This window comes from Xyrauchen texanus, chromosome 27 (genome assembly GCF_025860055.1).
Source record: "Xyrauchen texanus isolate HMW12.3.18 chromosome 27, RBS_HiC_50CHRs, whole genome shotgun sequence".
Classification (NCBI taxonomy): domain Eukaryota; kingdom Metazoa; phylum Chordata; class Actinopteri; order Cypriniformes; family Catostomidae; genus Xyrauchen; species Xyrauchen texanus.
The window spans coordinates 9,276,375-9,291,640 of record NC_068302.1 but is presented as its reverse complement, the minus strand read 5'-3'; the positions used below and the strand labels follow the sequence as shown (position 1 = coordinate 9,291,640).

Below are 15,266 nucleotides of genomic sequence, written 5' to 3'. Positions count from 1 at the left end.
AATTGGCCATTCCAAACTGGGGAGAAAAAAAGTAACTTGGACGCCCCTGTTGAGTACTGAGGTTAGTTACTGTTCACTGTTAAAACTTTCTGCCTCTGTTTAAAAAACCTAATGGCACAGGAAGTGGCTTCAAATAACATTACCACTCATTTTCACCAAATTGCAGCAATTTAATTTAAAATCAATAGATTTCAGTTTCAGATGCCACTATAGAAATTTAGTATTTACAGTTAGCCATGATTACTTTAATCAGTGAGTGAAAGTGTCAAATAACAGGACGGTTACTGAGAGTGAGTAGTATTCAGCTGGTCATGTGATTCTAACATGGCAGCCCCCATGTGTGGACCCTCTCCATGTAGAATAAAACCGCTTTTATAAGGTTACTGATATGACTGGATTCATTTTAATGTGAGTGCTCGTGATTTCCTACATATATTGGAAAATTACAATTCATGTCTTAGGGTGTTAAACTTTTTTAATGAGGAAAAAATGACTTGAGTTCACCTTTAATGTATTAGTATTGCCACCTCACTAACTGTGTGTTTGTGTGTTTAATAGAGCGTTCACCACACAGGCCAATCCTTCAGGCTGGGTTGCCTGCTAACCGTACAGCAGTGGTGGGAAGTGACGTGGAGTTTGAGTGTAAAGTCTTCAGTGATCCTCAGCCTCATATCCAGTGGCTGAAACACATTGAGGTGAACAGCAGTAGAGTGGGCCCTGATGGACTGCCTTACGTTCGGATCTTGAAGGTAAAAACAATGTTGTTCTTTATCTGTCTAAGATGGACCTAAATTAATTATAAAGATAACGTTTAACAACAACTAAGCGAAATTCAATTTGCTTGCTGTTTTGGTTACTATTTTGGATGAAGATAAATCATAGGAAGGAAAGGAAATTAACTGGCCCATAAAAAGCATAATACATCCTGAATTATAAAATAGAAGCAAACACTGGTCATTTTGAGGGGACAACAAATAATATAAAGGCAACATAAAAGTAATCCTTAAGACTGCATTGTTTAAATCAATATCTTCAGAAGTGATTTGATAGGTGTGGGTGAGAAACAGATCAAAATGTAAGTCCTTTTTTACTTTAAATCTCCACATTCACTTTCATTCTCAGATGTGAAGGTGAAACTAAACAGGCACAACAGGTGGCTTTCAGATGTAAAAGTGAAAGTGGAGATTTAGAGTAAAAAAAGGACTTAAATTTCTATCTGTTTCTCACCCGCATCTATCGCTTCTGAAGATAGATGATGTACCACTGGAGTCATGGATTATTGAGTAAATCATGAGAGTATTTTCATTTTTGGGTGAACTATCCCTTTTAGAGCTTTTGTAGGGCTGGTCGATATGGCGATTTCAATCAAACTTATGGAAAATTCGATTTGATCAACTTTTTTAATGTATTCCAACATGATTCAAATTGTATGTTCTTTATTAGAATGCAAGGCGACCTGGTTTGAGAAATCCAAGTTCTTTTCATTATAGGAAACAAAGCTGTGCAAGAAAAATGTACTATTGCGCACAGGGGGATGTTATCAACAGAGTTGTAAATGTAAAATAAATTAAAATCGAATAAACCCGGGGGCCTGTGTAGCTCAGCGAGTAAAGACACTGACTACCACCCCTGGAGTTCGCGAGTTCGAATCCCAGACCAGGGAACCAGAACGGCGAGGCCAGTTATGGTCTTTATCCAGTGTATACCTGCATGATGGACAAAGCTGAGCTACAATCACACTGTGTACAATTGTACTGGGAATATTACCGCTGTCTATTATATCAGTCTCCGTGTTGTTAACCTGTCACGTTCATTTGGTGAGCGCCACATATGTGCAGCTGATCAGATCGGGAACATGTCATTGTTTTTGGAATAACCTTTCCTTCACCTTAAAGGTGCAGTCAGTCATTTCTTCCTCATTCAAATATTTTAACTCCCTAAGACATGAATTGTAATTTAGCAATATATGTAGGAAATCATGTGCTGTCACTTTAAAATTAAGACTCCAGTCATATCAGTAACCTTATAAAAGCTGTTTTATTCTACATGGAGAGGGTCCGCACATGGGGGCTGCCATGTTAGAATCACATGACCGGCAGAATACAACTCGCTTAATCTCAGTAACCGTCCTGTTATTTGACACTTTCACTCATTGATTAAAGTAATCATGGCTGACTGTGAATATTACATTTCTGCAATGGCATCTGAAATCTATTGATTTTAAATAATGCAGCATCCAAGCCGCTAGGTGTCAGTGTAAGTTAAAGATGACACAAAGACAGAGTGCACCTTTAAAGCACATTTTGACGTATGTGAAACCCCTCTGCCTAATGTATAAATGTTCAAGCAAATTTTAAGAGTTTATGTGCATATCATGCATTTCCATTTTGGTTTTCTAAAGAGCAAATTTTACATTTGCATAAATATAGTTGGATGGAAACCCAGCATATGTCAGTTACAATGTACTATTTTCATGTCAATTACAGTTAAATATGTCATATCTGTGATCACATAATAACATTGTAACAAATCAGAGTTTACGATATTCATAAGGATGATATTGGTAAGTGGATATATATAAAAAAAAAATGGTTTTGTTTTTGCAAACTGTAATAAGTTAAATTAATTTTTTGTGAACAGTTCTTTCACTTTTTGTAAGCTTTTGACACTGTTAAATGTGCATGTCCAGAATTTATTTCTGTGACTTTGTTTTACTTGTAATTCCCTCAAACTATTAACTTTTACCTCTGGACAGAGAACCTCAGGAGATGTAACGGGAACAGCTTTTCTGGAAAATATGTGTCTTAATATTTGTGGCAAACTGTTATAATCTATTTCACTCATTGAGTTCTAACAAGGTCACACTGGTGTCCTACAGCAACATTGGAATCACAGTGAAACATTTTTTGACCTCTGACATATGTTTGACCTCCGCAGCATTCTGGGGTCAACAGCTCGGACTCACAGGTCTTGACGCTGTACAACGTGACCGAAGAAGAAAGTGGGGAATATATATGTAAAGTGTCCAATTATATAGGCCAAGCCAACCAATCAGCATGGCTCACCGTCATTAAACACCCCTACCAAGGTAACACATGTGCCCTACTACAGAGACAGATTCTTTAGTGCAGACTAAACAGACATACATGGCTAGACAGAGGTTGAGTAACTGACTTATAGGTGACCATGACAAATCTTCCCTCTCCGTCGCTCCGTTTTTTATTTCTGTGGTGCCTCTTGCTATAAATGACGCCATGGAAAATCCCAGCAGAGTAACTGGAAGTATTTTGGCTTTTGTTTATACTGGATAGCTTCCTTCTCTTCATCCTTGTGCAACACTTTACCCACCTAATAAGGGTGTGTTTCATGCCCTATTGAAGGATTACTTGGCTTCTCTTGCCCTTCAAAGGCATTTCAGTGGCATCTTGAAAACGTGTCTGTTTTAATTCCTTCACCTCACTCAAGGGCTTTATTCTGGCTTGGTCTGCTTCACAGTTTTTTTTTTTTTTCAGGACTACTTTGATCCATGACCATTAAAAACTGTTGTCTGTCTTCCTTCCATGTAGGGTTGTCAAAATACTTATATTTCAATACCAAAAATAAAGATAATTAATCTCTATACCAATTTCGATATCACAGCAATCACAACTATGCCAGTTAACTCATTATTAGGGCCTGAGCACCAATGTTGCGAGAACCCTATTGTTCTTCTAGGACTTTATTATTTTTTCCTAAATTAATCGCATTTTTGAGGGCCTAAACATATTCGAAAACTCATAAAAATTTACACACACATCAGAAGTGGTGAAAATGTACATCTGATATGGGTTTCGGAATTAGGTGTGGTAAAATTGCTCAATAGCGCCACCTTTAAACTTTCGAAAATGTATGAAAATCGGTACACATGTGTAACATCCCAATACCTAAAAAAAAGTATCTTGGACCCATGCCCTAAACTCAACAGGAAGTCATTCATTTAGATTTTTCTCTTCAATTTTTGCTGTTTTTGCCATTTCCAGGCCTCGTACTTTAACAAACTCCTCCTAGATATTTCATTAGATCTGCTTCATATTAAGGCATTGGCGATGCTAAATTGCAAAGCTTTTGAGTTTTCACTGCACGCTGTGGCCGTGACAGTCTGACAAATTTGATGTTTCGCCATGAAACAGGAAGTTGTTATAACTCATACATACAATGTCCGATCTGCCCCAAACTTCAAATGTTTGATAATAGTCCCAACCTGAATACATCTATGTGCCAATATTCAGTTATAGTCATAGTGCCACCTACTGGCAACAGGAAACTATGTATTGTACACTGTGATACACTCTTAACAACATTTAAGTGCTAAAAAATGCTAAAAGAATAATAAAATATAATTATTTTAATTTAAAAAAAATATTGTATCGACTTGGTACCAAAGTACTAGTTCTTTTGACATCCCTACACTTACATCCACTCATTCTTTGACAAGACTTCTTTTTCAATCACTTTGTATCTTCTTCTCTAATGTTTAGTCCTCCTGTGTAAGAAAGTGCGATTCTTTACAGTTTCTGCTGGGCAATGTTCCATGTGGCCTATCTTGTGCATGTGGAGATGGACATTAGGGTTGTGAGGTGGGTGGATTTCACCCTCCTGTCTAATGACTCATCCTCAGGTGTTGGGTCTCTAGCAGGTGGAGCAATGCGCTCTATCCTCTAACTAACTGAACGTCTATCAGCAGGGTCATCGAAGGATCCACTTCCAATCAGGGAACAGTCCTGTTTACTCTTTTAACTCTTTTACTCTATGCCTCTCTCTCCTCTGGTGCTTTTTCCTGGAGCATTCCGGCTTCATCCTATGGTTCTTTTGTTTAGACGGCAGGCGTCAACACCACGGATAAGGAGATGGAGGTACTGCAGATCAGGAATGTGTCTTTAGAGGACGCTGGGGAGTACACCTGCTTGGCTGGGAATTCTATCGGCCACTCCCATCACTCTGCATGGTTGACTGTCTATAAAGGTATCTGTGGTTCTTTTGGTGCTCTTTTGGTTTATGGTTTCTCTCTGTCTAACAACAGCAGTTCACACTTTGGGTCAAATTCAGTCAAACTACTGCAGTGTGGCACCAATGTTTTCCATTAGATCAAACATACTATGGTTTGATTTTGTGGAAAGCATAAGCTATTATGTTTAAGTCTCTAGGAAACACTAGCTTTTGTGCTTATATGCAATGGTTCTATAGCAAATTGCAGAATACTTGATCTCTGTGAACAGCACTATTCTTTAAGCCCTGTGTTTCTGCTTTGTGGTTTTGCTCTTCATTTGTTGACAGACATTTGGTGAAACATGGTAAAATGACATGTTTCCTTTCTCTTTTAGATCAGTGATTCTCAATTGGTTTTGCTCTGGTCCAACATTTTTTACTGGACATCAAGCAGCAAACCTACACCTTATAAAAAATATTTTCTTGCAAAAGTAGACAAAAATGTCCTGAAAATCAAACATTTAAATTTGTCAAGGGGCTGAATAGGAAAATTGACAATTTTGGATTCAAAATATGTTTTTACATTTTCGTGGACATCAAGTTGCAACCCAACAGTTTATCATACAAAAGTAAACAAAACTGTCCTTAATATGAAGGATTGAAATTTATGGTAACATTTTACAATATGGTTCCATTTGTTAACATTAGTAAATGCATTAAGTATTATTAACTACAATGAACATTATATTCTACAGCATTAATTAATCTTTGTTCATGTTTATAAATAAAATTTGTATTCATGTTTGTTAATAATGCATTAATGTTAACATATACAACATTGACCTTTTTTTTTATTACTTTGTTGAAATTAACATTAACCGAGATTGATACAGTAAGTGCTGGAAAAGTATTGTTCATTGTTAGTTCATGTTAATAAATGTAGTTAACGAATGTTAATGAATACTATCTTATTGTAAAGCGTTACCGCATATATCAATATTACAATGAACTGCATAGGCTCAACAATATTTCAAATTAATAACATGTCAAAGGCATCGGAAATTGACAATTTTAGTTTTAATTTTAACTTTAACTTTTGAATAAAATGTTCTGTAAAACTATTTTGCTGGGTCTCAGGAACTTATGGTAAGATGACATCATAATAGCTTGTAATGTAAGATAATTAGATCTTTATAAAGACAGAGTGGGCTGCATATATGAAAATACACAGAAATATTAGTTCATATATATATATATATATATCTTATAAAACGTATATGTCAGAATTTTCAAAGCTCCCTGATTCTATTGAATTTTTTTGTGGCGGGCATGAATGGAATGGAATGGATTCATGAGGGTTTTTCAATAAAATAATATACAAAATTTTAACCAAGCACAAGTTGCCTATACAGTATTCAGCAAATACTCATTCTAAAATATTAGTACCAATATAATCATTACTGTCAATTTGACTTCATTAAAACAAGTAATTTATCCCAACATTAAGAGTCACTTTTCACACAAGTTTACCGCCATATTATATAGATTGATTGAAACATTGAAACCACATTTATTTTCACAAATAACCACTAGATGGTGCCATATGGAACTTAGAGTACATACCATAGGTTGTTGTTTTCGTGGACATTAAGTGGCAGCCCAACAGTTTATCGTACATATGAATCATTGAAATTTATGGTAACAAATTACAATGAGGTTCATTTGTGATCATTAGTAAATGCATTAGGTATTATGAACTAAAAACTATATTTTTACATAATTGATTAATCTTTGTTAATGTTTATCAATAAAAATGCAATTGTTCATTGTGTTCATGTTAGTTCATAGTGCATTAATGTAAAATGCATTTTTTAAAATGTATGAGTTTGTTGAAATTAACAGTAGATAAGTGCTGAAAAAGTATTGTTCATAGTTAGTTCATGTTAATAAACGTTGTTAACTTACTGTTAATTAATTTTTAATTGTAAAGTGTTACTAAATGTATTAATATTACGATGAACTGCATAGGCCCAAAATTATATAAAATGAATAACATGTCATAGGCTGAATAGGAAACTTGACAATTTTTGTTTTGAAATATCTCTTTAAATTGAATGTGTTTGTGCTTTCGGAAGACAGTTATTCATCACTCAAAAACACATTTTAGTTTGGCATAAACCATGATTATTCTTGCTGCACGTGACCTTGAGACCGCTGCGTAGTTTTGTTCATGGTTTTCAAGGGGTGTTAACCAACCTGTCTATTTTGACATCTGCCTAATTTGACAAGCCAAAATACCAATTTGCTCTCCAAACTATACAGTATACGGTCATAACGTAAGGTGCATTTTATTGTTTGTGACCCACCAGTTGAGAAACACTGCTTTAGAAAAGTGTAACCCGCAAAGCCAAACCACCCACAATCTCAAAAGAAACATTTTAAGTTTCCCAGTTAGTCATAGCAAATTGCAACCATTGTTCTCACAATGTACTTAAGTTATGTAAAGCATAACATAACAACTGAGAACAGGTGATACATTGTGGCTTGTGGTTTGATAAAGCTTTGTTTCCATTTTATCACTTCTTTCAATTATAAAATCCTTTTTCCTTGTTTTTCAAGATTAACCTGTTCCTAATTAACTACTCTGCATGCCTGAACTCTGGACAAGCGTCCCAAGGAGTGGTAAAGGGATAGTTCACCTAAAATGAAAATTCAGTCATCATTTACTTGACCTTAATTTTGAGTGAAGTATTCCTTTAATGTTGACATCTGGGGGAACTTAAAGGGACATGTCCTCCTTGGGTTTGGTCTGATAAATACCTCACCTGGAGTTCAGATCGATTCAGTTTTTTAATGGATTCAATTTATAAAATGCTCATCAGACAAAGCCTTGTACGCAAAGTGTGCTTTGAGGTATTTGTGATTTTGAAACATTCAACATTGAGAATTAAAACTATTTTTAATTCTCAATGTTGAATGTTGATCTTCTTGTATTTGCATGCTGCAAGAGGAAAAGACAATCTGCTAAATGTGGGCCTAACTCTTACTGCAAAAACCATTACACAAGTGTGGTAACTCAGGAACATTTTAGCTTTATATATACTTTATTTGATTTTTCATTTAGTCATTAAATGAGAAAGGAAAGTGGAGTAGAGTTTGTCAATGAAATGCATTTGCATGTGTTTTGATTTGTTGTGTGCTGTGTGAAAATGTATACAATAGCAGCTTTTGTGTGCATGCATTGTGTGAATGAAACCCAGTATTATGAACCAGAGCCTTGGGGCAAAAAGCAACCAAATAGCTTAGGATATATCTTTATTATTCAGGCTTCTCGTGTAATTTTAGCCCCATAACCTAACTTTCCATTTATACTGAAATGCACAGCCTCTCAGATTTTGTCTACCCACCCAGATTAGCCATTCCTCTCCATTTCCATTTGTATTTGGGTTGCAAATGTAATGGCTCATATGAGTTTACATAAGGCTGTTTTTTGGCCTAATCGACAAGTGTGAGCTGCCAAGTATCATGAGCAGTGGTTTCCTTCAGCTTGTCACATAAGCAGAAGAATGCGCTGTGAAACCTGATCCATGAAAGAAGTAATTATGATGCTACAATAGGAGTTTGTGTTCCATGCAATGTGCCAGTCATGTGAAAGGCTCTGTTTTTTGCTCTTCAGATTTGTGTTTTTGTTGGGTTTTGTGTTTTTTATTTGTGCATGTGTGTGCATAAGTGTGTTGTGGTTTAACAAAGAATTGACAGTGTGCATGCAATTATGTGTGTGTGTATATACACTCACCTAAAGGATTATTAGGAACACCTGTTCAATTTCTCATTAATGCAATTATCAAATCAACCAATCACATGGCAGTTGCTTCAATGCATTTAGGGGTGTGGTCCTGGTCAAGACAATCTCCTGAACTCCAAACTGAATGTCAGAATGGGAAAGAAAGGTGATTTCTGAGTGCACCTTTAAGGTGACAACCTTGAGGCGGATGGGCTACAACAGCAGAAGACCCCACCGGGTACCACTCATCTCCACTACAAATAGGAAAAAGAGGCTACAATTTGCAAGAGCTCACCAAAATTGGACAGTTGAAGACTGGAAAAATGTTGCCTGGTCTGATGAGTCTCGATTTCTGTTAAGACATTCAGATGGTAGAGTCAGAATTTGGCGTAAACAGAATGAGAACATGGATCCATCATGCCTTGTTACCACTGTGCAGGCTGGTGGTGGTGGTGTAATGGTGTGGGGATGTTTTCTTGGCACACTTTAGGCCCCTTAGTGCCAATTGGGCATCGTTTAAATGCCACGGCCTACCTGAGCATTGTTTCTGACCATGTCCATCCCTTTATGGCCACCATGTACCCATCCTCTGATGGCTACTTCCAGCAGGATAATGCACCATGTCACAAAGCTCGAATCATTTCAAATTGGTTTCTTGAACTTGACAATGAGTTCACTGTACTAAAATGGCCCCCACAGTCACCAGATCTCAACCCAATAGAGCATCTTTGGGATGTGGTGGAACGGGAGCTTCGTGCCCTGGATGTGCATCCCACAAATCTCCATCAACTGCAAGATGCTATCCTATCAATATGGGCCAACATTTCTAAAGAATGCTTTCAGCACCTTGTTGAATCAATGCCACGTAGAATTAAGGCAGTTCTGAAGGCGAAAGGGGGTCAAACAGAGTATTAGTATGGTGTTACTAATAATCCTTTAGGTGAGTGTGTGTATATATATATATCAAACTTTCATCCACAGCCTTGAAAACAGCCTCTTGCTTATGCAATATATTGTTACAGTACTGAAGCAAAGTCCATTTTCATATCATTGCGATGCGTTTACTTAAAGCAATAACATGACCCGCAACAATTGACCTTTTGCTAAGCTCCTTCCCCTTTGTTACAGTTGCTCTTTCATACAAGCTTTACTGAATTTCCAAAAGAATAAATAAGAGATTTACACTAACAGAAAAAAATTAAAAGTGGACATTATTCTTGTCTGGGTGAAATTAAGTGTGACTTTGCAAAGTGTTTTATCTGCCATTTTTCTTTAAAGAAATTGTAAAAAAAAAATCACAAAAAGCTAAAAAGGAAAAGGCATACATTTACAGCGATTTACTGATCACCTCTACTGTGATTAGAATTAATGCGTAAAGTTAAAATTAACATTAAGTAATTAGCATGTGTGTCCTCTCCGGGTACCTAGTCACTATTATACAGTATACGGAAGCCTGTTTCCTCCACGTGTAAAAAAATTGTTCTTTGACAAGGCATACATTTGACTTAGTATTGCATATTTACGAGATGAAAAGTAAACGATTATATTCAAATTCATGATTCTAAAATAAAAAGTCATAATTCTGAGATACTAAGCCACATTTATTAGGTTCAAAGACATAATTCTAAAATAAATGTTCAAACCTTGAGGTAAAAATGAAAAACTATGAGATAAAAGTTAAAATTATGAGATAAAATTATAACCAAGTCATAATTTTAAGGAAACGCAGCTTCATGATTGCTGTAACAAAGCGGATAGTCACAGTCTACCAGCAGATTAATATTGTGGAGGCTGAGAGTATAAGAGATTTAATGCCCATTGCAATGAATATTAAACCTATGGGGACTAATGGCAACATTACACAGCAAAGGTGGCACAGAAGCTGTATCTAAAGTGGCAATTAGTTGTATTTTCACAGAGCAGGAATAAATGATTTTACACAGCAGTTGCAAATGCATAAATAATGTTATGAGATTAATTTATTAATTGTAAAATTATGTATATAGGAATATGACATTAATGTAAATATGAATGAATCTTCAACCTATGGGGACTAGTTCTTTCAATAAGTCAACATCCCAATTAAACTTTGGGAATGTTTAATGTCACTTGAATTGGTGATATTTTAGTGCATTGTCTTTATATTGTGGAAGCTTTGTTTGGAAAATGTTAATAAAGCATTATATTATTACATATTGTTTTGTTTTCTTTCTTAAGATGGAAATAAATGCATAGTGTCAAATTCGAGTGTTTTCCAAATCTGCGATTAATCGCGATTAACAAAAAAATATGTGATTAATCGCGATTTTAAAAAATAATAATCGACTGACAGCCCTACTCATAATCGATTAGTATCTCATAATTATTACTATCTCAAAATATGACTAAATCTATTATGTCTTATCTCATATATGACTTAGTTTGGACTAACAAAGCCTGATTTTTAATTTTGTTTTTCAATGTGGTGGAAATGGGCTTCATAATTCAAAGTGCCTTGGCATCAACATTTTACCATACTTTGCATGCTTTCTCTAAAATTCAGTTTACAACTATTCAAACACACAGGACTTCTGTAAGCTTGCTTAGAAAAGAGCAAAAGCTTGTCTGATAATGTGGTGGATTGCAACATTGGCTAAGGTAGAATTGGCATGTAACATAAAGATGCACTCAGTCATTTTTTCCTCATTAAAAAAAGTTTTTCTCCTTAATCATTTTGAAAAGTGTATTAAATCATGACCACTCACATGAGATGAAGACTCCAGTCATAACAGTAACATTATAAAAGCTGTTTGAATCTACATAGAGAGGATCACCTCATGTGTGCGGCCATGTTAAGATCACATGACCAGCCAAGTGCTTCTCGCTTAATCCCAGTAACTGTCCTTTTATTCAACATTTTCTCTCATAGATTAAATTAGTTATGGCTGACTGTGAATTGTGAATTTCTTCAATGGCATTGTTTGACACTCTCAGGTCAGTTTAAGTGAAAATTAGGAATATGGAACCAACTTACTTTAGGGAGATTTTCAGCATGCACACAAACTCATTAGCTTCTTATAACTCAACAAAGTCCTTGTTTGAACAACACAAAGTCATACTGCCATCCCGCAGCGTTGTAAAACTCAGGTCTCTCTCCCTCCAACTGCAGTTCTGGCTGCTCTTTATCTCTCTCCAGCTCTTCACTGTAACACAAAACAGTTGTTAGAGATAATTTTCCACAGGTGTCAATCCTTACAGCTCTTCCTGTCCCGGCCTCACTCTCCACAGACATCGCTCGGCCACGCCCACATCACCACACATTTGTAGCTGAAAAGGTTTACATATGAATGAGGATGCTTCTCAGTGTATGGCCAAGACGACGTGTAAAAAAAAATTCTGAGTGCACCTTTAAGGTCAGACTTGGCATTGGGTCAATTGCTGTCTTGGCCAAAGCTCTGCTGGTACTGAATCCTGGACTCTCTTTGCCATTTAATAGAATAGATTTCCCTTGTTAAACTTAGCACTCATATTATAGATGAACACAACTTCATCCCTTCAGCAAGCTCATTCCCTCCCTTCTGCCACCTTGCATTGCTCTTTCCTTTCAAAATCCAGCAGTTCCCCCGACTCAGCTGCCCAACCAGACATACTTGGAGGTGCTGATCTACTGCGTGGGCTTCTTCCTCATCTGTGTGATGGTGGTGACCGCCGTACTGGCCAAAATGCACAGCTCGGCCAAAAAGAGTGACTTCAACAGCCAGCTGGCCGTCCACAAGCTGGCCAAGAGCATCCCACTGCGCAGACAGGTAACAGAAAGTAGATAGGGGGTTTGAACTTTTTACCACTAAACATAAAAACACCTTATTTCAACAGCTCCTTGCTATGTTAACATTAGTGTTTGGGGTATTATAGTAATGTACTATGCTATAAGCATTAACTCAAAAAGAAAATGGTCAGAGGTCAGAGTAAGACCATAAAGGTCACCCAGGACCACAATTCAGTTTGAAGATGTTTTAATGGTATTCCGTTTTAATTTAAAAATTAGTTTTTTATGATAACACTCCTGTCCCAGTTTAATATGCAGAGACCACTAAAGACAGCCATTCGTAGGGTGATTTTCACGAACACTGTGGCGCTGTCACAACATTCCCTTGTTTGTTTGAGTATCCCGACCAGTCCAAAATGGCAACACTGGCTCAACCAATAGTGTGAGTTTTGGGCGGGACTGTTTGTTTGCCCAATCATTGGTAGGTGGAGGAAGTATTTGGGAAAGCTGTCTTTATTTTTATTTATTTATTTTTTTTTTCTCAAATTTGTTTGGTGAAATTACAAACTCCAGCTTTTATTGAAAATTTCATGAGGACCAAAGCTGCAAAAATTCGAATTAAATAAAAGATGGAATAAAAAAACAATTACAGAAATAATTGAATACAATTAATACAGAAATAATAGATACAAGAATAAATGTGTTTTATGTATTTACATAAATGAATAAAGGAGTAAAATAATACAAAAATATATACTTTTAGGGCTAATTTTGTGAAAATAACATTTAATAATTTGGGTAATTTATTAATGTATACTTTTATTGTTTTTGCACATTTGGTCCTCCGTGTTAATTGAGCTTTTTATTTATTTATTTATTTATTATTGTTTGTATTTAGATACATTTCCATCTTAAAATGTTGAGCATGACAGTTTATTGCGATCGTTTCTGTGTCTTGGAAGTCAGTAAAATGGTTGGCGACGTTTGTGATATTATATCAATGTTGGTGTTAAAGCACCTCATGCAAGGTACCCACATACACACAACCCATTTTTTGGTTTCAACCTTATTTCTACAGCAGTTTTGTATGGAGAGTAAGGTTTAAGTGTTTGTGTGCAGGTGTCATTGGACTCCAGCTCTTCAATGCACTCAGGGGGAAAGCTGGTCCGCACCTCCCGTCTCTCCTCCAGTGGCTCACCTATGCTCTCAGGGGTCTCTGAATATGAACTGCCCCAGGACCCTCGCTGGGAGGTACTCCGAGACAGGTAACACGCAAACACACACTGACTGTACTGAACTAGAGTACATTTAATAGTGCTATATCATGGACATATTATATTAAGTGACCACAAAATGTCCACTGCATTGTCTTTAATGAACCTTAAAAATATGAATATTAACATTAGCATTTTGGGCTAATTAGGGCATTATGGAAAAATAAGGGGTTTTCTGCTATGGTCCATAAAATGAAATTTAATTTATTAAATAAGATGAAATATATATATATTAATTAAATACACGTGTCTATAGGTTCCATTTAAAATGTAAAGCCCCCATTTAAAAGTAAATGTTAAAGGGATAGTTCACCCAAAAATGAAAATGTTCTTACTATTTTCTCACCTTCATGTGGTCATGTATATGACTTTCTATCTTCTGCTGAACACAAACAAAAAAGAATACTTCAGCTCCGTAGGTCCGTACAATGCAAGTGAATGGTGACCAGAACTTTGAAGCTCCAAAAAGCACATAAAGGCAACATAAAAGTAATCCATATGACTCCAGTGTTTAAATCCATATTTTCAGAAGCAATATGATAGGTGTGGGTGAGAACAGATCAAAATTGAAGTTCCTGTTTTACTATAAACCTCCACTTTTACTTCTTTTGTTAATTTTGTTAACTTCACATTATTTATGCATATTGCCACCTACTGTGCAGGGAGGATAGTTTTTATTACAGGGTTACCGCGAGTCCTTAAAAAGTCTTAAATTGTCTGAAATTCAGCTTTCCAAAATGTAAAGTCATAAAAATGTCTTAATTATCATTTAAAGAGGTCTTAAATTTGGGGGCGGAAAGACAGAAATCGTGATATGACCTAATGTGATTATCAAACTTAAAAAGAATACTATTTAATTAAATAAATGCCTGTGCTGCAGCCTTCAAAGTGAAAACACAGCACTGTTGTATTTTCTCCAAGCATGCAGGGGGCTTGTAATTGTTTTCAGCTGTTGCAGAGCAGTTCACAATCATTAGGACATATCAGAAATGTATGTAAGTGATCATTAATGATTCCCTGTTGATGATGATGATTTAGTGTTGATGAAATATGACGGTGTTCACATTTCATTTGATTATTGTCTGAGTGCACATTTTATATCCCTTATTTGTTTGAATGAGCAGCTTGAAGCAGTAAAGTGCAAACATTTCAAAATAAGAGTCCCCGGTGTATTTCAAAGTTAAACTGCCTTTAAATTCCACGCTATGAATCAACCCTGCCTGTTTAAGTAAGAGTCTGTGATACATGATTTATTTTGAAATTGTTTTGGCATGGGGATACTGTATTAATTTGATATGTTCAGGTCTTGAATAAGGTCTTAAAAAGTCTTAAATTTGATTTTAAAAACTACAGCAACCCTGTATTAAAAAGGAACTTAAATATCAATCTGTTTTTCACCCACACCTATTATAAAACATGGATTAAACCACTGGAGTCATATGGATTACTTTTATGCTGCCTTTGTGTACTTTTTGGAGATTTAAAGTTCTGGTCACCG

At 35.9% G+C, this 15,266-nt stretch overlaps 1 protein-coding gene across 3 annotated transcripts in view; it reads left to right on the top strand.

Annotated features, from left to right (window-relative positions):
* fgfr1a (fibroblast growth factor receptor 1a) overlaps positions 1-15,266 on the top strand; it is an 82,875-nt gene that overhangs the window by 51,025 nt on the left and 16,584 nt on the right. Inside the window, exons 7-10 of one of the 3 annotated variants that reach the window (XM_052094934.1) lie at positions 559-749; positions 4,857-5,001; positions 12,347-12,534; positions 13,614-13,759. In XM_052094934.1, the coding sequence (XP_051950894.1) occupies positions 559-749; positions 4,857-5,001; positions 12,347-12,534; positions 13,614-13,759 (670 nt within the window). Of the gene's footprint in view, positions 1-558; positions 750-2,937; positions 3,089-4,856; positions 5,002-12,343; positions 12,535-13,613; positions 13,760-15,266 lie in introns of all 3 variants that reach the window. The other 2 variants (XM_052094933.1, XM_052094932.1) reach the window with 2 other exon arrangements.